Below are 25,850 nucleotides of genomic sequence, written 5' to 3' on the forward strand. Positions count from 1 at the left end.
AACATCTCAATTGTTTTTTTAGCAAGGGGTTGAACTCGTAATCTCATGATTAAAAAAGCTTGAATTGATTTGCATTCGTTGGGTTACAAAGCCCCAACTGATTAACATCTTTGTGAGCGTCTTCATTGAAATGAATATCTTCAGATGGGCATGTAGGGGGAACACAATGACATGACAATCAATATAACAATATAAATAATACTCTTTAATGCATTTTTTAATAATTGCATTATTAATTAAAATTATCACTTTCTAAAATTACCCTTTAATGGATATATATATGTTACTGGGAGGAAGGGTGTGCATAATACATTTTTTAAACTAATAGTGAAAAAAGAAAGGGCGCATTTCCTAAAATGAGTGACAAATGTTCTATTAAATTTTGCAAGGAGTTTGGTATTAAGAATTAGTGGCAAGGTCTCATAAATGAGACACAGGAGGAAGTAAAATTCATAACAAGTCATACTAGTTATAAATTATAAATAATGCAAGTTATTTATTAGACTTCATATACTAGGTCAAAATAATGTCCTGCCCACTCTGACATGTAACCACCCGTAAGTGTATGTATAGGGATTGAAGAAATGGCTAAGATTGTGAGATTGGATTAAACATGTTTGTTTTGGTATTTGCATACATTCCAACAAGTGCAAATGGCAAAAAGAGCTTTCCTGAAAGACTTGTAAAAGTTACCCATGCAAATACACTATGAAAATCAGACTGATCATTACATTGGTCAGGATAATAATTCAAGGGCGAGTAATTCATACCAAGTTTCGAAGTCTTGCAATATCAATTCAAACAACAACTTAAATGATGTGTGGATGAAAACAAGACCATGATTTCAAAAGTGTTTTTATGGTTACGAAATAAATATGTGAAGGAGTTTGCCTTGTTTTGCGAAAAGTGCTTCTTAGAAGGACTTTTGAAGGTTGCTAAACACATCAATTCTTAGATTGAATGACTAAAGTAATTTTTATATATCTACTAGTTACAATCTTATCACAAACTTATCATAAATTCAGCTCATTAGGGGAAAAAAATGCCATTAACTCAACCAAAATGACATGATGTCAATGTTTTGGACCGATTAAAGGTTAAAAGACCATACGCCTGGTTTACCTAGTCAACCTCTCAGGTCAGGTTGAATTTCAATACTTCTTCCTTCCCTTTTTAAAAGAAACATTTGACTGAATTATGTATTTAAAAACAATAAATATGTGAAAATTGTAATTTTTTTTCAAAAAACACTCTTATTTACGGGGGACACTGGAACAGGAGAGTATAAAAGAGAAAATAAAAAAATTATTAAAATAAAAAGAATGACGTTTTAGAAAATGAAATAATAAATATATTAAACATTAAAATAAATAATTAATAGAGGCAAAACAGGAAACTAAACAAGAAAATTTGACCTATCTGACAAATGTTTCTTATAAATGAGAACAAAGTAGAGATATGGTTATTTTTTATACAAAGAGAAGGAGAAAGTACTATGGTATGCATATTTTAGCGATTTTGTTCGGATAAAAAACCAATGAAACCCGTTCACCAAAAAAAAAAAAAACCAATGAACCCTTCTCACCGAAAAACAAAAACCAATTAACCCTATTTTCTATAAAAGAAGACAATATAGTTTTCAATACAGGAGAATATCCATTCGTGTCAATCAATTGAGAGAAGTGAATAATTAAGGATGTGTGGGGGAAAGAAAAAAACCAATGAACCCTGATCACCGAAAAACAAAATGTATAGTGAACATTTGTCAAAAATTAGAATTATGTACTTTGCATTGGATTGAATTGTGATGTGCGAAAAATAAGTAAATGTTCAATTTGGCAAAAACGAAACGGTAGAAAATTACACAAGTCACTAATTGATTCAACTAAGTTTATGGGCCCTAAAAGATTAAATGAAAAAATAAAAAAAATAATTGAACAAAAGGGCCAACAACGATGCTCAGTAACCTAATAACAAGAGATATTTTGAATCACTACACCGCGATCAAAGCAAAAATAATGCACAAATGGTTTCTTTGAATATATATATATATATATATTTTTGTGTGTGTGTAGAGGGGGGGGGGGAGAGACACACACATGACACATATACTGGTATGATCAGTCTTGTGCATTTGCCCAAAATTCAAAATGGATTGTTTAAAGGGTTAGAGTCTTTTCTATTCAATCTAGCCGGCAACATTATATCATCAATTTAAAACAAACAGAAGGATTCAGTATTTTAATTTGTTTAGATAATTTTATTTTAATTTTTTAACTATATATAAAAATTCTTTTGACTTTTTTAAACCCTAAAATTGTTAAATAAAAATACTGATGTTAAAATTTTAAATATTAACAGAATCTTTTTAAGTACTGATCTGTTAAGTTTGATTTTTAAAATAACAATGATTTTTATTTAAAAAAAATTTATCATTTGAGGCTAACAGTATTAGAATTAGAGGAAAAAAGATAGTTTTTAAGAATTAAGAAGTGAAGTTGAAATATTGTATAAAATTAAATAACTAAATGCACACTTTTGTATTTAAAATATCAAATTTAATTATAACAAATCTAAAAAGTCATGTTATGTTAAAAATCAACATTGAGTGTGAGTTTGTGGGGAGGGTAGTGATCAACTTAGTTCAAAAAGACTTCAAATAATTGATGGCATCACACTCACACCACCTTCTAAATGTCACTTGAGTGCCTCAAGACTCATAACAACTTCACCTCTACACTACATAAATTGAAAGGGACCCCCACAAATATATAATATGATCTTTTTACGCGTTTTACAAAAGCCAAATTAATTATTGCCAGGGTTAAAGGTCATCCCCAAAAATAAAATCTTAAATTAAACATATAAAAATACATAATACATGGGTTAGATCAGTTTTTGAAAGAGCTATGAGTACTAGAAAGTTTTTTTAAGAGCAATATCGTCCTGAAATTGAAAAATCATAGCAATGTCGATATTAGCTAACATACTTAAATGGTCAACAGTTAGTAAATCCAACATGCCGAGTTGGCTTTATCACATAGGATATAATGCCATGTGTTATTCCACATATTATGCCACATGACAAAAAAAGTTTTAAAAAAATGAAAATAAGGGAGGGGCCATAAACGATGGACATGCAATATCACTTCCTCCACTGTGTTTTTCCCTCCGCAGCCTTTCTTCCTCTTTCAATACCAATCCTCTAAGCCCACAAACGTACGTCCTAACCACAACCCTAACGAATCTGGATGGAGGCCAAAACGGAGGCCATCTTCGTCGGAGAAAATGGTTTCTTTCCGATAGAACACGAAAACCAAGATGGTGACTGACATGGGTGGAGGAAGTTCTCGATGGTTTCATTATCTGAAGGAGAGAATTGATCCAAAGTAATCACGGAACAATGGAGCTCCAGGGAGGGATTGCAATATTTTTTTTAAATTTTTGCTCAGTTGGTTAGATTCCACGTGGTTACCCGCTTGCGTTTTTGGGAGTAACCCTTTGTCACTTAACGGAGGTTTCCGTTTATGTAGGCCGACGTTGCTACATTTTTTCTAAAAACTTTTATAACAGCATTACTCCTGAAAAACTTTTCTGGTATTTAGCTCTTTTGTGAAAATTTTCAAGACAAAAATGATATTTAATCCTTATTATTAATCGGCAAACATTTTTTTAGAATGTCTTCTCGAAGAAATTAGATTAATATTATTTCAAAACTGACAAATTCTTTTTATTATTTGAAATAAATGAATGACGGTGCGATTTCTTTTAGAACAATAAAACAATCTAATTTAGTTCTTTTACCCTATATAAACATAATTTATTTTTATGTCATTTATTCACCTGAAAAGACTAAATGAGTTTGAATTCAAGCTTGCGATTCGATGGTCTTTTTCTTGCCTTATGTGTTGCCAAGAAATTCAATTTACATAATTAAGTTGTTGAAATGAGATACTTGAATTGTTTACTCATACAGTGTTGGCAAGTGCTATACATGGAATTGAGATAATCCATTTTGTTCAAGATTTATGAACAATATATGACTTCATATTTGAAAATTTTACCTATATATATATATATATTAATATATACTCTCTCCAATATTAGTTCAAACTATATATCTATATATGTAAAGCATCTACTATAGATCAGCATCTTAGTTCAAATTATAAAGTACTCTCTTGTGCTTAATATAAAAACTAGATAATTAATTTGGAGAGATAAAAAATTAGTTAAGTTAGTTAATTATGACAAATATGTATTGATTTATCTAAAATACTCACTCTGATTATGTATATTAAAACTATCTCTTGATAAAGATCCCTTACGATTAATAGGGATGTTTTAAAGAAAATATTATAAATTTGGAAAAAAAAATTGGATTGAGGTATTATATTTAGAATTAAACCCAACCCTTTAGCCTATCTCTTATATCAACTCTGAATATAAGTATCTAATTTAATGATTTTCATTTTTAGTTTTCACCCCCTTAGAGTTTTAATATTGATTTCGTAAATTGTGAGTGAAGTTTTATAACAGGGGTAAAATTGGAATCTTTAGATTTATTTTGATAAATTTAATATGATCTCTTAATGTTATTTGAAGTTTTGGAACCTTAATTTCACCCATATTTTAACTTCTGAAAATTACTTAAACATATTTGTTATATATGAGAGAGTATAGTGGGAGAAAGAGGATGATTATTAAAAAAAATTAAAGAATGGGAGAAAGAGAGAAATTATTACACAATTGTCATTATGTCTTTATTTGTATATTTTATTAAATAATGATGGCTTTCTTATCTATCTAATTTCCTTTTCATTCTTCCTCTTAAATGTATTGTAACATTGTCAAAGTTGTTACTTTTGTCTCAAGCACTTCAATTTAATAGTGTTTGAGATAAGAACTAAGGAGACATTCGAATTATTTTTGAAATTAAGAAAAAAATAACTTAAAATAAAATAAAGGGGTCAAATTAAGAATACACTCAAAATTTTAATTTAAATTAAATGGGAAAAATTAAACTGAAATTACATGAAATCATCAAATAATAAAACAAAATTAAAAATTATTAAATATTGGCATCAATATAAAATTTAAATATACCCTAAGTTGAACTCTTCATGTAATTCAAATAATATATTGTTTTTCTAAAATTCTTTATAATGCAGACAAAACACCGACCCAATTAAAGAAAATAAACTGCAAGTGAAACGCCGCTGTTTATTTCTGGGCATGTATTATCAAAATCGTTGATTTGCCTCACGCCAAAACAGTAAAACAGAAACTTTACCATCAGTAAATAGTAGCCTAGCCAAACATTAATCATAAATTAATCCCCCCACTTACTACTTCAAATTTTGAATGTTTATATATTTGTAATCCTATAGAATACAAACACAAATACTTTGAAAATATTGTACTTCATTAAATATATACTCGATATAATATACTAATACTCTGGTCCTTAATATAAGAGTTAAATAATTAATTTGTAAATATTAAAAAAATTAGATGGGTTGGTTATTTTTTACAAATATGTGTTGACCTCTCGCAACTATCATTTTCAATCATGTATATTAAATAATTAAAATTATTTCTTGATAGGAAACTCCTTGCAATTAATAGGGATATTTTATAAACATAAAAAAAATAAAATGGATTGAATTATCATATTTATGACTAAATCTAACTCCCAAACATCTCTTATGTTAAGAATTAAAGATAGTATTAACTTATGCATGTGCATCATATAGCTTTCTCGCATTAATTTGATTATTTTTGAACTACCGACATTTTATGCTTTTATTGGTTATAGATGCTATGGCATTAAAACCCAGCTCAGATCAATCGGTTAAACTATTAAGGCCGATGAACCAGTGTTCTGACTTGTTTGGTCTAGTGATTTAGATTGGTTGATCAGATTGGATTTTATTTTTTTTTTCTTCCATTAAAATGACAATGTTTTGAGTTAAAAAGAAAAAAGAAAAAATCGTTAGATTTGTTAGTAACTTTGCTTTACTACACCATGCATGGTTTATATATAAATATTCGATTTCCTTATATAATAATAGTTTTGTGTTTGAATATTACATTTTTGAAGATTATATATCAATATTTTTTGTATATTTTAATTAAATTATATTATTTTAGTTATGGTTAGGTCATTGACCCTCTGGACAACTTTTTTGATCTTGTTTAATTACCGATTTTCAATATCCTAAATGCAAGTTAGTTTCCAACTTTAGTTGGAAAATTATATCAAACAACACTGTTGTAGGGTCAAATATTTTGCCATTCTTGTCATTCAATGAAGAAATATATCAACGGTAATTTTTTCCAACGGTAACGTCACCCACGACGCTTAGACAAAGTTTTAGATCAAACTAGATATTGGCATGTTTATGGGTACGCATGCGTAGAAATTATATAAAAAAAAGAAAATTTAAGAAACCATTCATGATGTTGGTTACAAACCCAAGTCAATACTTATAAATTATACAAGTCAAGATTTCAAAGTTCACGCGCCCAAATTAAATTGAATTCTACGTAAAAAGACATCACAGCCAAAGAAATTACAAAATGGGTATTTGGTGGCGTGCGACTTTGTGCGAATCAAACGACAATTAAAGCATCTAAAATCCTCAAATTTCAAAACACGATGATGCTGAAAACAGGTAGCAAAGTAAAGCAGTTCACACTGATATCAAAACTTGGCTTATGGCTCCTCCATTATTATGGTTGATCCGGAGAAAGCATAACATGTACATACGTACGTTGACTTGGGTCTTCTTGTCGGCAAAAATCAATATAATAATATGAGTGCATGGCTATTCATAATCACGCAATGGGTTCAGAGCCAACGGTAAACTGTCCCACTAATAGCATTATATAAATTATGTAATATCTGAATGAGATTGCATATCCAAATCCAGCGTTAACATGTTTGTACATGCATGTGAGCACTTAAATTGATTGTAATCCAATGAAAAAAAACATAATATAATGGGGCGAGCAACTTTGTAATGTTTTGATAATTTAATTTGAGATAAAGCTTTATCTTGGTCTTTTATAATTTTTTAATATTAGGTAGATTTAGTTATGAGAGGTTTAAATATGCAATAGATAGGACTTTTTTTCTAGTAATACATTGTGAGAAAGGTGCTCACATATAGTATCTTTAGTTTCAGTAGAATTATCTTTAACCTTAGAATACATGCTCTTACTAAAAACAATTGATCAAGTTGATACATTTATTAATGAGACTATATCCCTTCTCTTTAATAAAGGTATACTTGAAAATTTATAATAAATGCTTTAGACAAAAGTTAATTGTTTCTTACATACAAAACTGGCTGCCCTCCCAAATATTTTTTATAAACAGAAACGAGGGGAGTATTTTATGAGGTCCTTTGATATTATTTTTAGTATTTATAAGGCACCATCAAAGGAATCATATACTGCAATTTTTTAATGTTATCTATTTTATATATTTATTTGCAACTGTTCACCATTTGGCTCTCTTTTTCTCATTAAAACACATGTTTAAATATGGGCAAGATTGTAAAATTCTTTCATTTTGAAAGAGGTTTAATGAGTTAATAGGCACAGAAGACGAAACCACACAAAAGAACAAGAGGAAAGCAAGAGGCAAAGTTCACACAAGATTGTGCATTATTTATTCAGCAAGCATGTGGGAGTTGATATAGAATAAAGGAAAGGCAAGAGTGCATATTTAGTTTTTCTAACTCAAGCTGAAAAAAAAAAATTTGTTTTCGATCCCCTTACTTCAACACCGTTAATCTTAATAATGATTTTTTTTAACAAACATTGTCATTTTAAAAATTTAAACTTAACATGTTAACTTTTGAAGTTTTTCATTTTAGTTTTTTTTTTTGACTAATGATGTAAGGGTTAGAGGATTGAAAAACTAATTTATAGAATTAAGGTACTAAAATAAAATATTATATAAAGTTAAAAGACCAAAATTTCACCTTTGTCTAAAGAAATTGTCACTTAAAACTCAATCCCTTAAATATGCAAAATTGAATGTAATTCCTTTTTATCCCTTAAAATTTCTGATCTTTTTATCATTTATAATTTTGTCATTATCATCCATAATTCACCTAGAGTCATCACTCAATTATCCTACGTGGGAAAAAAAAAAAACCTCGATCCCTTGATACCTTGCATCTCTGTGTGTGTGTGTGTGTGTGTTTGCCAACGCATCTGTATATATTTTAATGGATTATTATTAAGTAAAAGTTTTGGATGATAAAATAATTATATTATGTTTTATAAGTTTAGAACTTTAATTTCTGAGCTTACGGTGTTCGTATTACGCGCAGTCTATTACTTCAGCAACACCTGAAGGGGAACTACGTCACTATGCACTCTTCTCCTCCTCCTCCTCCTATGTTCGTTAGATATTTTCCCCATTGCTCACATTTTTGCGCCTTTTAATTAGTAGCCACTATTCTTTGGGTCCAATAGGTACTTTATTATTATTCAGCTTAGTAATAATTCCTGAGCACATTTTATTTTGAATAATATTGGTTTCTTTTAATGATGATAATTCCATACTCAAATTAGCTATTATTTCTTAACCAGCTTAGTGTGAAGATATAATATTGAAAACAAAATAATCTTCAATACTAAATAAGACATGTATTGTTTTTCTTACAACAAAAAAACATGTTTATTTTTTGGGTGAGAAGTGAAGGCTTGATTCCCTCTAATTTTAGCGATGATATCAATTTAAGATATTTTCATATTTGTAGTATTCAAGTGACCAGAAATGGGGGGACAATGAATCGGTTAGATTTATCTTATATTTTATCCGCAAAATTTCAGAGATTTTTAGTTAATCTGTCTTATATTTGAGTTATATTGGCGTTTTGTTGGAATAAATGTAGTCTTTCACTCCTCTTATCCTATTTATAAGACAAACTGAAATTTTTTTTATCATATTTATGAGTTACATCATTAGACTTTTAATATAAATATATTATTTTACCCTTTATTTATTGTTACGCAACTTGTTATTTTGTTGGAAATTGCATATATTAAATAGGAATCAAATTAAAAAGTTATTAAATTTTAAGGTGGTAAATGTGGGATTTTTTTCAAGTGAAACAAGGGTATTCCTAAGTCACATTAGACTTGAAACTAATCTCTTAGGGGTCAGAAGCGATTAAGGAATAACTCTCCCAACAAATATGCTTTCGAGGATTCAAACTTGTATTTTTCTCCTTAAAGAGGTGAAGCTGCTACTACCTTAACTAACAGCTTGTTATTGGTGAAGATGGGGTTTGATGCCAAAAACCACTTGCATGCTAAAATTTAGGGTGGCCATTGGCCATTGAGCTACCAAATTTTATGATATCATAACGACTTGACACTAATCCTTAATGAGCAAGAGTGATTAAGGAGTAGCCCTCTCAACAAATTTTTTTTAGGATTCAAATTTGTATTTTTCTTCTTAAGCAGATGAGGTAGCTACCACCTTAACCAATAGCTTGTTATTAGTAAAGGTGGGATTTGATCCTGCGAACTACTTACATGCTAAAATTAAGGGTGGCCACTGGTCATTCAGCCACCAAATTTTATCAACATCATAGCGCAAAAAATTGTACAAGTTAATTCCCTAGTTTTGTAACTCATTCACAATTTTTTTTCCCGCATATGTATTGACTACATGAGCTATATGGCTCATGTTTCATCAATCAAGTAACAATGCCACTAAACGCAGGTCATTCACAACTTTTATACAGGTTTTGACTTTATTTCATGAGTTATTAATAATTTTTGTTTAGTAAGTGACAATGCCAGTTTTTCATGTTATTCACAACTTTTGTACAAATATTTACTACATTTCATCATCTATTAATAACTTTCATTTAGCTAGTAACAAGGCCACTCTTTCAAGTCATTCATGATATTTGTAAATGTATTGGCTACATTTCATTTGTTATTAACAACTTTCATTTAGTGAGTAACAATGCAATTCTTTTAGGTTATTTACAACTTTTGTATAGGTGTTGACCATATTTCATAAGCTATTAACAACTTTCGATTGGCAAGTAGCAAGGCCACTTTTTCAAGTCATTCACAACTTTTGTGAAGGTATTGACTACATTTGATTAGCTATTAAAAACTTTTATTGAGTAAGTAGCAATGCCACTCTTTCAAGTCATTCACAATTTTTGTTGGGTATTGACTATATTTTATTAGCTATTAATAACTTTCTATTAGCAAATAGCAATGTCATTCTTTTAGGTCATTCATAACCTTTATAAAGATATTAACTACAGGTTATTAGGTATTAACAACTTTTGTTTAGTAATTTTTTTAAATAAGGGTTAAAATACATCCAACACCTTAAAGTATTTTTTTGGATAAATCTTGTAACCTAAAGCATTGTGTGGTGCATCCAACACTCTCAAGTATTTTTTAAATGCGTCCAGTACCATGAAGTATTTTTTGATGTATTTAGCACTCTTACTTTAAGCTTGTTTAGCACCCTAAAATATATTTTTTTTGCATCCAGTACCAAGAAAAACAATACTTAAAAAATATTTTAGGATGTTAGATGTACCACAAAATACTCCAGCACCTGAAAAAATACTTTAAGTTACTAGATGTACCTAAATCCTTTAAATAAATAAATGAAGCCTTTTGATTATAAAAGTGGTTAGGATTGTTAACGATATAATTTATGGAGAGGATTAAAAAATACTCTATTTTTGTAAAATCAGAGAGAGAGAGAGAGATACACAGACACATATACATACACCCAAAATTTCAAGCACTGCATGGGTATTCAAGATGTTCTGATAATACAAATATGAGAACTATTGATTTGTGACAAATTAACCAAACCCCCGACTAACTTATTTGGAGCCCACGGAATGTCACATAAGGATTGATGTTTAATTTAAAAAATGATACAAACAAACCAAAAAAACACAACTTTGGGCAACCCTTGTCCATCAAATCCTAGCACTATCCATATTATTGATTATGACTTCCAACAAAATCATATAACGATCGATGATTAATTTCGTTACATATAGAAAATATAATGTTACCTAGACAATTCGTGTATATGTTACGCACATGAGCTATACACGGAATGGACTGCATTATTAATAAATTATAAACAGTGCAATTTTTTAATAGATTTCACATCTTATATAAATTAAAGAGATTATTCTAGAAAAACAGTACATACTTTTTCAAGAATAATTAATTTAATTAATTTCTTAATCTCTGAAAGGTAGTTATTTAGCTCTTATATTTACTATTGAAGGAAGCACTAATATGTCATTGCTGTTACACAGACCGGAGGGGGAGAGAATTGAAATTGTAATATAAGGGATCAAAATCTCCATAACCACCAACAAAGCAAGATCATTATATATTGATGAGATCATATATATGTGTTTTTATATATTTTGACACAGTAGGCAAACCTTAATGTTTGCTAATTAAGATTATATATAAGAAAAACCAAATATCATTGACTTGTGTCTCACGTGGTAATGCTCATATTATAGCTGGCAAGTGAGATTCCCCATCCATTTAATATATTGAATTAAAATATATGCATCATGATGAAAATTTGAAAAAAAAAACTATATGATTTAAATAAACCAATCAATTAATGGATGAGTGGCGCAAAAGACATTAAACTAATGCACTTAGTGCATGTGTTTATGAATGAACATTGTATGGTCATAAACCTAACGTGTGCTTAGGGAAAGGGGGACGCACTTTTTTTTTTTTTTTTGGGGTTGCCCACGTATCCACTGCCGATAAACCAATCCTCAATTCCTCATGCCAACTGTGTTAGGCTTCGTGATTCGGAGAAGACGCGCTTTGTTTTGTGTGTGTGTGTGTGTGTGTATTTATAGAGTAAGAGTATATTTATCATCAATATATTATAGATATTAATATTATAATAAAGTTTGTTCGGTCCAAAAAAAATTATAATAAGATTTTTAATAAGTCATATTTAATTCTCTTATATATAGTTTGATACTATCATGCCATACTCAAGTATTGTCAATTTTAAATCAAAATAATTCTTCAGTTTGAGTTTTTCATCCACAAAGTTTGAACTTTTAACGCTTAACATTGGGTAAGGTATATTAACAGTATGACTTATTTCGAATTTTCACTAGTACAAAGTAAGTTAACTTAATTTCCCTGTTTAGACCAATTCTACAGACATGATTTCTAAAAGATAATTTCGACATCGCTTGTTCTTAAAACTGGCCTAGAAAGCAGTAAAAATAATTTTAAAAAACAATATTTAAAATATATGTTTGATATATTTCTAACACTAGTGTTCTTCATAATCAGCCCAAGAGCTTTTTACATATTAAAAATAATAACAAAATAATATTTATCATTTCCTAGACCGGGTTTTTTATACAACCATCTAAACAAACACGCTAGAATATACTTTTGTGATCCTTAATATAAGACCTATTTAACTAATTTGATTAGATTAAAAAAGTTAAATAAATTAGTTAATTATAAGAAACAGACTTTTTTTTTTCTAAAACAACATAATTATCTTCACTTGATTATGGTTGATGGAGTATCATAGGGGTAATTTGGAAAAAATTAATAAATATGAAAAATAGGTCTTGTATTTAGGACCAAAACCAACTCAACAACTAGGTGCTGTATTAAGGATTGGAGGAGTATAATGGAGGGATCATGTACTAGTGTTTATATAATGTGGGGATAATGTGTCTGTCAAATTAAAAAAAGCTATGTATAACCGAAACTCTAATTAAACAAGAAAAATATCTCTAAATAATTTTATGTTGAATTATTTTCTAAATTCATATTATTAAAAAAATGAATTGATACGCTGAATTTCAGTCAATTGTCGTGTTATTGACTGCCCACACACACACACACAAACACAAAAGAGGCTATGAGCAACGCACTTAATTAATCACAAACTCCATAATGTATATAAGGGTTAAATTAAATGGGAAAGCTCGATTAAACACGTTTTGTGTCTACAAATGAGACGGTGGTGTGAGGAGTAATGATTGAGATAGAAGGAAAATTGAAGCAAGTTGATAGCTCCACAGTTGGTCCACTTTCTTAGGGTCACTTCATAGTGCCTTGACCCACACAATTGTAATTCCTTAGCATTGACTTTGCGTATGAAATTTGCAGCCTTTTCTTAAAACCAAAATTATTATTTTGTCCAATCTATAATATAAAAATTAGATAATTAATTGGATCAATATCATTATCAATCTTTATAGTTATTGATTAAATTTTGGTTTTGATTCTGTAATTTTAAATTGTTCATTCTGATTCATATAGTTTCATAAGGATTTAACTTGAGTTTCATGGATGACTGGTATTGATTTTGATTTATACCCTTGAACTCAAACCAAGTTTTTATAAAAATTAGATCAAATTATAAGGACCAATAACAATATTAACCCTAATTAATTTTTTAAAAAATAAAAATTAGTTAAATTAATTACTTTTTTTTTTAATGTGATGGTTTCCCCAAAATCTTTTTTAAGTTATTTATATTGAAACTATCATCTTAACATATGCTATCAATATGGATAGTTTGAAAAAAGCGTAGACTTGAGAGGTAAAATAGATTGAAATCATATATTTAGAACCAAAATAAACCTTTTAACTAACTCTTATACTATTTTTGGTCTTTAATATAAGAGCTAATTGACTAATTTAAGCAAATTAAAAAAGTTTGTTAAGTTAGTTATTTGTAATAAATAAATATTATCTTTCCTAAAATAGATTTGCTAATCAATATATTAGCTAGAGCTACCAGCTGGTGAAACATTTAACATATGTAACTATTACAAGGATTACTTTAAAAAAATCAACTAATATGAGAAATAAAATAGATCGGGATCTTATATTTAGGATCAAATTAAGTATCAAATTAGCTCTTATATTAATGACAAAAGGTGGTATTTAGAAGTGAAAGAATAATCTATTTTAAAATATATTGGCCTATAGAACGAAAACTAGTAAAACATCGTCTCTAATTTTGAGACGAGATTATGAAATGAAGCCTATTGGTAATACATGAGAAGTTGGTTGTTGATGGAAATATAGTAATATCATGTGATTCATGTAATTAACCTTGCTTAATAGGATGAGATTGTTTGCTATTATTGTTGATTGTATTACTCTTACTCTAATACTTTGTTTGACGGGAAGAAAAGTTGGGAGGAAAGAAAAAGAGAGGAGAGAAAACTGAAGAGAAAATATTATTACCTATCGTATTTGGATACAAGAGAGAAAATAGAGAAGAAAGAAAATAATTAAATATATAAATAACTAAAATATTCTTATCTCAAAATATATTATGTTTAAAACCAAATTAAATATCATAATAAAAAAATTATATGAACATTAATATTATCAAATAATTTAAAATAAAAATAATCAATAAAAATATATTATCATATTATTATATTTAAAAAGCAGATATTTTAGTAAAAATGTTATTTTTAATAGAAAAAAAAGGGGATTTTTTTTAATTAAATATAATAAAATAAAATAAATAAATAATATATTTTTTAAAATTATTCTTAAATAGTAAAAATTTATTGTAAAAGTTGAAAGAGATGGAGAAATATATGTGTATAGGTGTGCATGGTTATAACGAATTCCAAGTATTACATTGAATGTGAAAAAATATAGTTTATATGTTAGTTTGGAATTTGGCTGTAGTGAAATAATTTTGTTAAATTATAAAGTAGCCATAAATAAAATTAAAAAAATTACATTAAAAGTAAAATATGCATTTATTCACTTAATATGAGGGGGTTATACAAGAAATCTGAGTTTTCTTCTCATTTTCTTTGCATATGTGGAAAGAAAAGTTGGAGAGAAAATGACGTGGCCCTACATCCCATTTTTTCTTATACTTTTCTTTCTTCTCACTTTTCTCTTCTTATCCAAACAAAAAGAAACTCATTTCTTTCCTCATTTTTTTCGCTAGTTTTCTTTCCTCCCTCATTTTCTCTCTATCCGAGCAAGGAATAAATGTAAGAGTTAGCAGATAAATTTGTTTCCGTCCTTAATATATGACCTTAACTAATTTTGGCTACAAAATCTGCAAAAGAATATCATCGAAGGTAAAAATGATCGAAAGGAGCATTTTAAGAAAACTATCATATATTTTTTTTTAATAAATAACTAACTTATATAATTCTCTTAATACCTATAAATTAATTATAAGTAGTTTATATTACTGGATCATATATATGTGAATAATATCGGATCCTTGAACATGATTTCTAAAGCAAAATTATTAGTCGTTAAATATTATTGAATACCGTGGTATCTAAAGAATTAGAAGATTTAAAAATTGGAAAATTCTCGTGTTTAAAAGGTATCGTTATAAACAAATATTTAAAAGAAAAGATAATAAATATATGAATTATATACATTAAGATTCACACATATATATAGAAACATATACTTTGCAATATTTAAATTGAAAAATTAGTTTGAATTCAAACTAATTTTTCAAAGGGTCTTTTTCTTGCCTAAATAACTACCAAGAAATTCAACTTAAGTTGTTAGAAGTTGAAAATTATATAATTTTATAGTCATTCATATATTATGACCATTCTTTAAAGGGAAAAGGGCGGTAGATTTTTCCTTTTAATGTGGTTGGTTGATATCAAATTTAACTAGTCAGCAAGAATGAAATATATCAAATTTAATATTTTTTGCCAACATATCAAATTAATATGATTCTTACTTTTCTTCGAAAATTTTATTTTGATATTTTAACTTATGAAAATTACTCAACTTTTTTCACAAGCATGGCATATTTGTTATTTGTAAGAGAAGAATTAGAGGGGAAAAAAAGAATACAACAAAATTTTATTGTATTGTTTTTAATAATTATTTAATATTTAATAGTATTTATCTTTTCCATTTTTTTAATAAAGGCATAAATGTTACGTTTGATCCATCCCCCCCCCCCCCAAATAAATATGTCCATATCATAAGAATGTGACCTACAGCTCATAAGAATATGATCGTTTATATCTCAGCTCATTGTTGACTAATAAGATAACTCGCATGTTTTCGTCACCTTATAGAACTCAAAACTTCTATGTAATTTACACTACAAAATAGGTTTTATATTTAGCATCGGAGAGCATATTTCTTTAAAAAAATTTTTGAAATAAAATAAAGATATTTTGCATTCTTTCCATAAAAACCAGCTTATCTCGCCAATGACTTCATAGCTTACTATCATTTGTATTACTATATGTGAAAGGTCGCGGGTTTGATGCCGACAATTTTCAACTTTTCTCTTTTGCTTATAATGAACGCATTTGAAAATCGACCACTTTGTGCTCCAAAGTTTAGATTCATTTAATATTTGTCGGTTCTTTTACCGCATGCATTTGAGCATTTCTTTTCACACATACTTTCTATTCTAATCTAGCTATAGATATATGTGTGCATGTGCGCGTGCTATCTTTAGTCCTTAATATAAGAGTACTAATTTAGATAAATTAAAAAAGTTATTTAAATTAGTTATTTTTAACAAATATGAGTTGATTTTTCTAAAATATTTTTTCAATAATTGCTACATTTAAACGGAGACTCTCTTAATACGTGTAATCAGTAGACGCGTAATCAATAGAGGTATTTTAGAAAATTAATTATAAATTTTAGAAGGAAAAGTATATTAATATCTTATATTTGATATCAAATCTAATTTCTAACTTATTCTCATACTAAAGACAGAAGATAGTGTGTGTATACCTTTTTTGCATTCTTAAGACTTTCTCAACCTTACTACTCTCTTTGGTCTTATACATAAGCAACATTTTCTTACATAGGGTTGGTTTCATGTATAAGCAATACTTTGTGTTTGTTTGAAAATATAACGTATTTTTCCATTTCTAACCCCAATTAATTACATGTTACTCCCATCTCCCTTACCTATTTATTCTCTCACACTCATCATTATAATAAATAAGGGTGTATCTGGAAAAAGTATATCTCTTGCACATTTATTGCTTTTAATTAATTTTCACCAATACTGTGATACAAGTAATTTGGTTAGTTGTTGCTCATAAATATGATTGAAGGGAGTGCACCATGAAGAAAAGGCAGCTCTGCCCGTTGACTTGGTCTCCATATGTCCAACTTAGGCTGCCTCCACGTTTTCCTAATCCCACCCGATTTGGGCGGCTGCTTAATCACACAGTGGGATGAACAGATTTTTGCTTTTGCTATTAGGAATACGTTTGTATCAATGAGGTATCTTGGATATTTTATTAACTAGTTCTTGATTTTAGCTTTGTTTATTGCGTGAGAATTAAGATAAGATATACCCTTTCGATTACAGGTTCTATTGTTTATTCCAAAAGCTTCTAGCGAATTAATTATTTATCACCCTACAAATTAGTAGTAATATGATTAGCTTTTAACTCTGCAAGTTTACAGTGTTGGGGACTGCGCCGCGTATCAGCAACACCTGAAGTGGAACTACGTCAATATGCACTCTTGTTCATCCCCCATGCTCGTTATATATTGCAACCCCATCTCCCTCAGCTTCTGGACTTCCACTAACCATTTTGCTCATTCCCAAGCTTCCCTTCCGTTGAACCCTGTGAGGTAATTTCATCTTCTGCAATCTTCACTTGGTTTCTTGGTGATGCCTTGAAGTTGTTTGTGGCTTTGCTTGAGACAGAAATGCTATGATTTATTTCTTCCCAGTTCCAGTGTTAACCTCAATGTGCAGTGAAGTTTCATGAGGGGAAATATTGTGCAAAATCTTTCCATATCTTGCAGGAGAATTCTGTGGTGGTTTCAATAAATGTTTTGCTATCACTGAGTTGAAAGTGGAGCCTGAGGGTATTCAGAATGCCCAAAAGATGCAGGACAGCATCTGTGTTCGTGATTTATTTCTGTTGGTTTCTATTAAGTCTCTGCCACTTGTATAGCTTTTTCATTTACATTCCAGCACAACTGTTCAAGTTTTGTTGTTAGCTTTGTTTCTGGTGAAACTGCAAGTGTTGGGAAGGAGGGCCCAAATAAATACAAACAGAATGGGACATAATTGTGGAAAATCACCAAGTTCTCTTTCAAAATGTTTTAAGTTGTTTCTTGAATTTTTTTAATCATTTTTGTAGTTTTTTCGATAGCAATCACTTTGGTAATTCTAATGTGCAGCTCAGGACATGTCAGCCTCAGCAGATTCAGCTCAGCCGTTAACGGAGGGAAGTTTGGGTGAGAATGGTTTTGAATGTGTAGAAATTCTCCCTGCAGTCAATGATACTCATGGAGGAGTGATTGTAGAGATGAAGAAGACCATGAGTCCTGACGCTTTCGTCACCTTGCTTAGAGCTTCACTTCTACAATGGAAGCACCAGGTAAATTTGATGATCTGAGATTCTCAGCATAAGCATCTTAACTGTACTGTACGTGAAACACTTATTGCATCCCTCTGTATCTACAAGATGCATGTGGATCCCATCATGTGCGACGCAATATAAACCCTCTGCGGTCACGAAGAGGATAGGAGTGGGATTCTCTCTGAATGCGTGATTTCATGGCTTTAAGAGAATAATTTGAAACGTTGGAGGCATGTAAGAAAAATTCTTCAGAATGTTAGTTAAGTACATAGAGTAGATCCTAGTAATGGGAAGTTGACAAAATATATCTACATGAAAGATATTATATATCTCACGAGCATTGTATTTATAATTCCTCATGTTTGGTCATTTCTGTCTTCAAAGGGATTCCACTTTCCCTTTTTTTTTTAAATTTATAGAAAAAGGGGGAAAAAAGAGAAAAGGAATATGATGTCATACCATTGTTCATCTTCTTGAGGTCACCATTTATACTACGTGCTTATAAAGTATCTTTCTAGAATACACTCTGCATTCTAAGATAATGGCGCGTCAAGTATTATTTCCAACCTTTTTTGGTAGCAAGTTAAGGGTGTTTTTGGATATTGCTCCAAATGAAATTCCCTTACTTAGGTGATATCTGGACAGACATGGACTTTTGATGCTTCATATTATTATCTTCTTTCCTGAAATAGATAGCCCAGCCTTGTAATGAATTTAAGAAATCTGAAATCTTTTCAGAATTTAATTGCTAATAGTAAATATTGCAGGGGATGGGGGGTGTCTGGATCAAATTACCTATTGAGCTTGTTAATCTGGTTGAAACTGCAGTCAAGGTATTTATCACAGTTTTTTCAGCATTGTACAAGGCAAATAAGCATCCAGCTACCTTTAAGTTTGTTGTGCTCTCAATCAAATTTTATCATCACAAGATGACTTTATCACTCTAATTTGTTTTCTCTTCTTGGACTACCCCATTTTCTGAAGTTAACAAGGTTTCATGATACTGCTGTGGGACCAGGTAGAGCCTGCATCTTGAACTCTATCAGGATGATGGTCTAGGATTTCTTACTGTCCCATTGGACTGTAAAGAAACCCTTTTATGAGTTCCCTTTGAAAAGAGGAAGAACATTTGCTCTTAATTTTATGAACCAAATATAAGGAATTTCAATATTTTTTATTGATATTTGATGAAATCATTTGTTATTCTCTCCGTTATGTTGATGGCAGGAGGGTTTCTGGTTTCATCATGCTGAGCCAAGCTATCTCATGCTGGTTAACTGGATTCCTGAAACTGGCAACACTATCCCTCCTAATGCTTCCCATCGTGTCATTGTTGGTGCTATTGTATTGAATGACAATAAAGAGGTAACTTCTATGTCATAACAGGCAATTTCTTTATTTAATCGGGTTCAGAACAAACTATTGAAAATTTAAAGGCATTATCTCATAGTGGCTTCATTCTCCTATTTCCATATGAAAATACTTCTTGAATCTGCATAAGCTACTCATCTATGACATATCAGTGTCAGCAATGCGGGTTTGTAATATAATTTTTGCCTCTCTGTCCTCTGTTTTCATTGTTAAGCTGGCATCCATTGACTAAGCACCCGTGAATATTGCAATAAAAATAGTGCCAACATCCAAAATGAATTAGATTCCATTGTCAAATAATATTCTTGTAGATACTATTCATTCGGTATCTTCAATCTTGTGACACATGCCGAATAAAAATGGAAGATACTGGTGTTTTTTTGAATCACTTTCTCCAACTGCTATTCCAAGGGAGATCTAAGAGTTGAAAAGAAAATGTATTTGTGCAAGCACGTGCGCATGCAAATACTCAAAATTGAAGATAACATTAATAATGTTGTCTTTGCTTTGGCCTGTGTGCATGTAGGTACTGGTAGTCCAGGAAAAGAGAGGGAGATTCCATGGACTAGGGGTATGGAAAATACCTACTGGTGTAGTGGATGCTGTATGTACATTTTTCCTTAGAATGTCTTCTAATTCTCAAAACTAAACCCCTATTCCGTTAGAATCATGACAGAGGGTTTGGTGTATGCAGGGTGAGGACCTTTTCAATGCAGCAATCAGAGAAGTAAAAGAAGAGACAGGAGTAGGTTCTTTAAGTATGATTTGATATTTTCTAAGTTATGTAATGCCTCGACCATATGATCATTATCTTTTTCTTCTTCAGATTGATACAGAATTTTTGGAAGTCCTAGCATTCAGGTACGGGTTTTCTAACTTGAAGGGGCAAATGACATGTCGCACTTTTTCCAGATTGCTTGCGTTCTCTTCTGGAAAATTTAGTCAGGCCAAACTTTTATTAACATTTCAGAAATGTGATGTGATTTCTGAAGTACAATCATTATAAAAAAGGAGCCATGTTTATAGAATTGACATGAAGCATTTCATATGCTGTCTTTGACTTTTCGTATTTATTTACACATTCTGCATATATCCTACTCATTTTGTGAACTGAAACTCTAGTTTTCTTGACTCTGCTTAGAAGAATAACAGAAAATAAACCTGACATGGGATCAAAAGCGGCATGTTAGTTACATTTTGAAGTTGTTGAAAATCTAACATCTTCTATCCTATCTTGTTCTCTGTTTTCTACCTTCTTGTTCTCAAAACTTTTCATGCTTCTGATTTTCAGACAAACACACGAGGAATTTTTTGGGAAATCAGATCTATTTTTTCTTTGCATGCTGCGTCCTCTTTCTTTTGACATCAGAAAACAAGACCTGGAGATCGAGGCAGCTCAGGTAACCTTTTTGTTTTTTATGTTGTCATACGTTTAAAAGGGTTTAAACAGAACAATTTATTCTAATAGCAATGGCATTTTGCTAGAATTATCTGATGCTAAGTTTCTACATTGTTGTTATATGAATCCATCCAAATCCCCTCGTCGAGGAGAATAAGTAATAAAGAGAAAGAGGGATGTAGGGCCCACAAGGACCCACACAGGTGGACCATACCTCCCCCCCCCCCCCCAAAAGAAAAAGAGAAAAAGCCTATCCCCTTCCATGGCAGAGGAGATCCTCTCACGTTGTCATATGGGAATTATTAGTGATGCAAATCTACGTGTAAGAATCAATACTTCTACAGAAAATCTCCTATGCAGAGCTAGTCTAAATAGAAAATAATTAGATGCAAGTTTACAGCCATGACTCAAGATGTAAAACATAAGGAGATAGAAATGGACATATAAGTGTATGACATATCAAGCAAACCTTTTAGCAGAATTTGCAATATTGCATGCTATTTTCTAACATCTATTTGTAATTCTATCGAGAGCTGTCTCTGTATTAGATGCATTTGTGACATTCTCAATCTTAGCTTAAAGATTCACTTAATCATATATTTAAATTCATTTTACCTTATTATTCATATGATTTATGTATCAAAATAACACATGACTGATGACACCTTAATGAAATATAAGAACTAAACTAAAAATTGAGATCATACAAACCAAAAGATTAATCACCCACATTATTATCTTGATCTAATCACCACTTGGGCTCCAAGTTTTTTCTACTTTGAGCAACCTAAGTGGTTGAAGCTTTCAATTGTTGACATAAATTCTATTCCCTTTTACCAAAATTGAAGTGGATGCCGTTTGAGGAATACGCCGCTCAGCCATTTAACCAGAAGCACGAGCCCTTCAAATACATAAGCGAACTCTGCTTGGCAAAGATACAAAGCAACTACGGTGGATTCTCTGCAAGGCCTATTTCTTCATATTTCAATGAGCAGTTGAGTTTTTTATATTTAAATTCACATGATCTCCACAAATCCTCTTGAGTCTTCTTCCCCAGTCAGTGCGTGGATAAAAAGTTGATAGTGATATGTCTTTCTTTCGTTGATGGACAAATAAGCTCTCTTTTTCCTTAGGAAGGGACGTTTCATTGACACATGAATTTGTTATTTTCTTCCTGCTTTTTTAACGTGCTTAGTGAATGAGTTACTTGCTACATCCAAAAGGTCAACATCCTTTAGAAAATGGAATTGTGTTTAAAAAATGGGAGTAAAATTAAGAGTTATGAAATTATAAGTGCGTTATTTGCAGTGTCTTATCAGGTAGTTGGAGAAAAAGAAAGAGTAATGAGCTCTCAGCGTTGAAAGTTACTTAAGCACTCATATCCCACGTCTATTTATCCTCTGAAATCTGAATATAAAAGGCTCAAATACTCAACTAAACTTAAACAGATATTAACAAAATTCGGTTAACCCGTGTAAATCCCAGAGTCTACAAAGTAAATTATATTATTCACGACTTGTAAATTGTACTGCAAAACTCAGTTTGCTGTTGAGGAAAGTAAATTCGAGAACTTTTAACGTTAGAAGTCACTCAATCCGGCACTACGACTTATTTTTCCCTAACTTCACATCTTGTATTTATCCAAATTGGTATAAAACATCTCAAATAGACATGGAGACAGCAGTTAACAATTAACTTTATTTCCATTATATTTGATGCGTATAAAACATTTTCTATAAGTGTCTGTATCTCCAAAGCTTCATCACAGAGACCGGTCGTTGAAATTTGTGATGAGCTACTTAAATACTATGGTGACAGATGTTGTGCCTTGCGGCACCATATCAGCAAACTGTATATAAATCTGTCCTGACTTAGTTTCTAGAACACTCTCCTTGCCCATAAAGCTCTTTGACGAGTAAACGTTCGCTTTACTTTTTATTTCATCCCCATCATTCCAATTCTCCTTTTTTAATCGCCCTTCTTCCTTCTTTCAAAGTGCTAACTTCTCCAGCTTTGAAAGAAGAACCCCTCGTGAGAAAAATGTCTCCTGCCAGGTATCTTCTTGTTGCAGCAGCACTGCTTTTCTCAGTGTGTGAAGTTTCTGGGGATGATTCAGTTCCACCCAAGTGTGTGCCTCCATGTCAGCAGCTTCCTCCACCAGATCCCCCACTTTCTGGCTACCCTTCTTATGGATATCCACCGCCATCGTCCGGCTACTCCATTTATGGAGCACCGCCGCCACCACACAAAGACCCAGGGCAGACAAAGTGCCCTCCTGCTGCTCCACAGGTTCAGTGCTGCAACCCTCCATACCCTTATTACACTTATGCGCCTCCAAACACTTACATTTATGCACCTCCAAGACCTTACACTTATGTGCCTTATAATGAAGGAGGAAGGCTTCTTGTGCCAATTCTAGCATCTCTTATGATGATCTTTACTTCCTTCATCTTTCTGTTCTGAATTTGGCTGTTTTTTGGTTTTTCCACTCATCATCCAGCATGAGAACCAAAGTTCATTTTCAACTTGGCTAGATCCAAGTATATGATATTGTAATAAATACCAATAGAAGGTTGCTCATGGTTATCTTAAATGCTGCTGCTGTAATTAATATATATATCTATGTGTATGATGTTGTAATAATTGGTTTCATGTTTTCAGTGACAATTAGCATAGTCAAGATTCTGTCATCTTCTGCATCCTACTTGCACAGTTTAACCATGGTCCCTTTTATTTCTTTTTGTTAAAAGAAGAAAACTGCTTGGTTTGGCTTGCTTGAATTGGCTTAAATAGCCATTCTTACTTTGGTATTGCTTAAATTCATGTCAGCAAATCTGTTTCGATGAATTCTTATGAATGATGAGGTATTTTCAAATACTCACTAGTTGATGGCTAAGTTTCTCTACATAATTTGCCTAACTCCTGAATTTTTATTACAAAAAAATATTCTTTTCTGGTTTTTGTTTCAACAAAATCAACGAAAACCCATAAACCCTCGTTAACTTTAAATTTAAGGCCTTTTCAACTTTAAACGTTGTTGGGATCTGAAACGGGAGAAGATTGATGAGATGTCACTAGAACCGCGAAGAAGAAGGACAATGCAATTTGTTGGGATCTGAAATGAGAACAGAGGACTATACACAGGGAACGGAAAACTTATCCCTATGTAAGTCGGTGCTATAATCCAATGACATGGCCTGTCTCCCCTTTTTTTGTTTTTTCCTGGGATAAAATATAACATGGCTATCCTTAGATTGGCCACCGAATCACTTCATTTGATGCAGATCATGGACACTAATTTTTACCAGAAATACATGCAATAAAATCATTTCCTAGGACTTAATTGGTATTAATTTTCTTGGGGGGTCTTAATTGTCATTTCAATTTGATTTCAGATTAAAGATAGTCCAATGATTAGGATGATTAATTTTAAAAATTTGATTTTTTTTTTGGGTATACTATAAGTTCTTTAATTTGATTTTTTTTATTCGACTGGCCCACCTGGCTTATCTAGTGCTAGTACTCTTTTTGTCCCTCATGTAGAACATGATTTGAGAATTAACGTTGGTCTTTTATCTAATATATATTTCACATGTTTGTCCTTTTTTTTTTTAAATTAACGTCAAAAATAATTAAATAGAAAAAAAAGAAGGGAATGGTGTTTTATAAAAATATATCATCTAGGGCTGGTTTATGCACGCCCTTAATTGTCTATTATATGATTGTCGTCATTACTGATAATATTACCGACTCATCTAATTTTGAGTCAAGTTGATAATATTTTCAATATGATTTTATTCAAACACAAAAAGATTAAATTTAAATCCTCTTACTCAAAAAAAAAAAAATCATAAATGAACTCCATTTCAAATGGCTTCTAAAGTTGTGCATATAGTGGGAGTGGGAAGACAAATTACATTCAATCGTTCAAATTTTTAAGCTTAATTGAAAGTATTATAAAACTATAACTATATTTAATAATAAAATATATGGTATTAAGATATTTATTAAATATTTTTCAAAAAAATTAAGTGTTTTTAAATAATTTTTTTTCCCAATTCTGGGGCCCTAATCCTGGAAGTTCTTGCCAGCTTTCTGCTTTCCTTTATTTTATTCGTCTTCGTGCTTTTCCTTTGTCTTTGTCAGCATGTAGACTAGCACTTTCTTTCCTGGAACAACGTTAAAGTTCGGCCCCAAAAATCTAAGGATAAATTACAATAAAATCCCAAAAAAATTATAAAATAAATCTAAGTTGTCACTCTCTATTTCAAAACTCATCATTATAAGCTATTCAGTTGTGGCTAAATTATATAAAACGACCCTGAATTATGAGTCAGTTGCATATAACCTCCTTGACATTTTAAGTTTAAATTTAACATCCCTAATATCATTATCTTTTTAATGGAAATTGTCATGTCAGATTAATAAAAGACATGTGGCGCTTATATGGCATCCTACATGGCATTTGATAGTTTTATACTCCTCCGGTCCTTATTATAAGACCCAATTTGACTTTTTATTTGGTCCTAATTATAAGACCCCGATCCATTTTATCTCTTATATTTATGTATTTTTTTCCAAGATAATCCTTCTAATAATGATAGTTTTAGCCAATATACTTAATTAGCAAGGATATTTTAGGAATGACAACACTTATTTATTATAAATAA

The 25,850-nt window shown here is 30.7% G+C and overlaps 2 protein-coding genes across 3 annotated transcripts; both read left to right on the forward strand.

Annotated features, from left to right (window-relative positions):
* Window positions 1-11,561: 11,561 nt before the first annotated feature.
* LOC114712531 (extensin-2-like) lies at window positions 11,562-24,057 on the forward strand. Of its 2 annotated transcripts, none has more exons than XM_028897085.1 (3): window positions 11,562-11,565; window positions 15,074-15,081; window positions 23,192-24,057. In XM_028897085.1, exon 3 carries the CDS (start codon window positions 23,221-23,223, stop codon window positions 23,641-23,643), a length of 423 nt encoding a protein of 140 aa, XP_028752918.1. In that variant the 5' UTR covers window positions 11,562-11,565; window positions 15,074-15,081; window positions 23,192-23,220; the 3' UTR covers window positions 23,644-24,057. The 2 variants fall into 2 exon arrangements, with proteins under 2 accessions (XP_028752918.1, XP_028752917.1); XM_028897084.1 differs by lacking the exons at window positions 11,562-11,565; window positions 15,074-15,081 and adding exons at window positions 20,715-20,722; window positions 21,173-21,175.
* On the forward strand, window positions 17,568-22,393 carry LOC114712529 (nudix hydrolase 10-like). The gene is made up of 9 exons (XM_028897082.1): window positions 17,568-17,670; window positions 18,229-18,428; window positions 19,178-19,243; window positions 19,638-19,775; window positions 20,308-20,385; window positions 20,476-20,526; window positions 20,608-20,642; window positions 21,073-21,181; window positions 22,029-22,393. The coding sequence occupies exons 2-9, from the start codon at window positions 18,237-18,239 to the stop codon at window positions 22,221-22,223; spliced, it is 864 nt and encodes a 287-aa protein (XP_028752915.1). The 5' UTR covers window positions 17,568-17,670; window positions 18,229-18,236; the 3' UTR covers window positions 22,224-22,393.
* Window positions 24,058-25,850: the final 1,793 nt, after the last annotated feature.

Source organism: Neltuma alba, unplaced genomic scaffold, assembly GCF_004799145.2.
Source record: "Neltuma alba isolate B1F8T4 unplaced genomic scaffold, ASM479914v2 tig00011371_pilon, whole genome shotgun sequence".
Taxonomy (NCBI): Eukaryota; Viridiplantae; Streptophyta; class Magnoliopsida; order Fabales; family Fabaceae; genus Neltuma; species Neltuma alba.

Coding starts and splice junctions, on each gene's coding strand:
- LOC114712529 (XM_028897082.1), top strand. CDS start 18,237: ATGTCAGCCTCAGCAGATTCAGCTCAGCCGTTAACGGAGGGAAGTTTG. Junction 19,244..19,637: donor TGGTTGAAACTGCAGTCAAG/GTATTTATCACA, acceptor TGTTGATGGCAG/GAGGGTTTCTGGTTTCATCA. Junction 20,527..20,607: donor AAGTAAAAGAAGAGACAGGA/GTAGGTTCTTTA, acceptor TTTCTTCTTCAG/ATTGATACAGAATTTTTGGA.
- LOC114712531 (XM_028897085.1), top strand. CDS start 23,221: ATGTCTCCTGCCAGGTATCTTCTTGTTGCAGCAGCACTGCTTTTCTCA.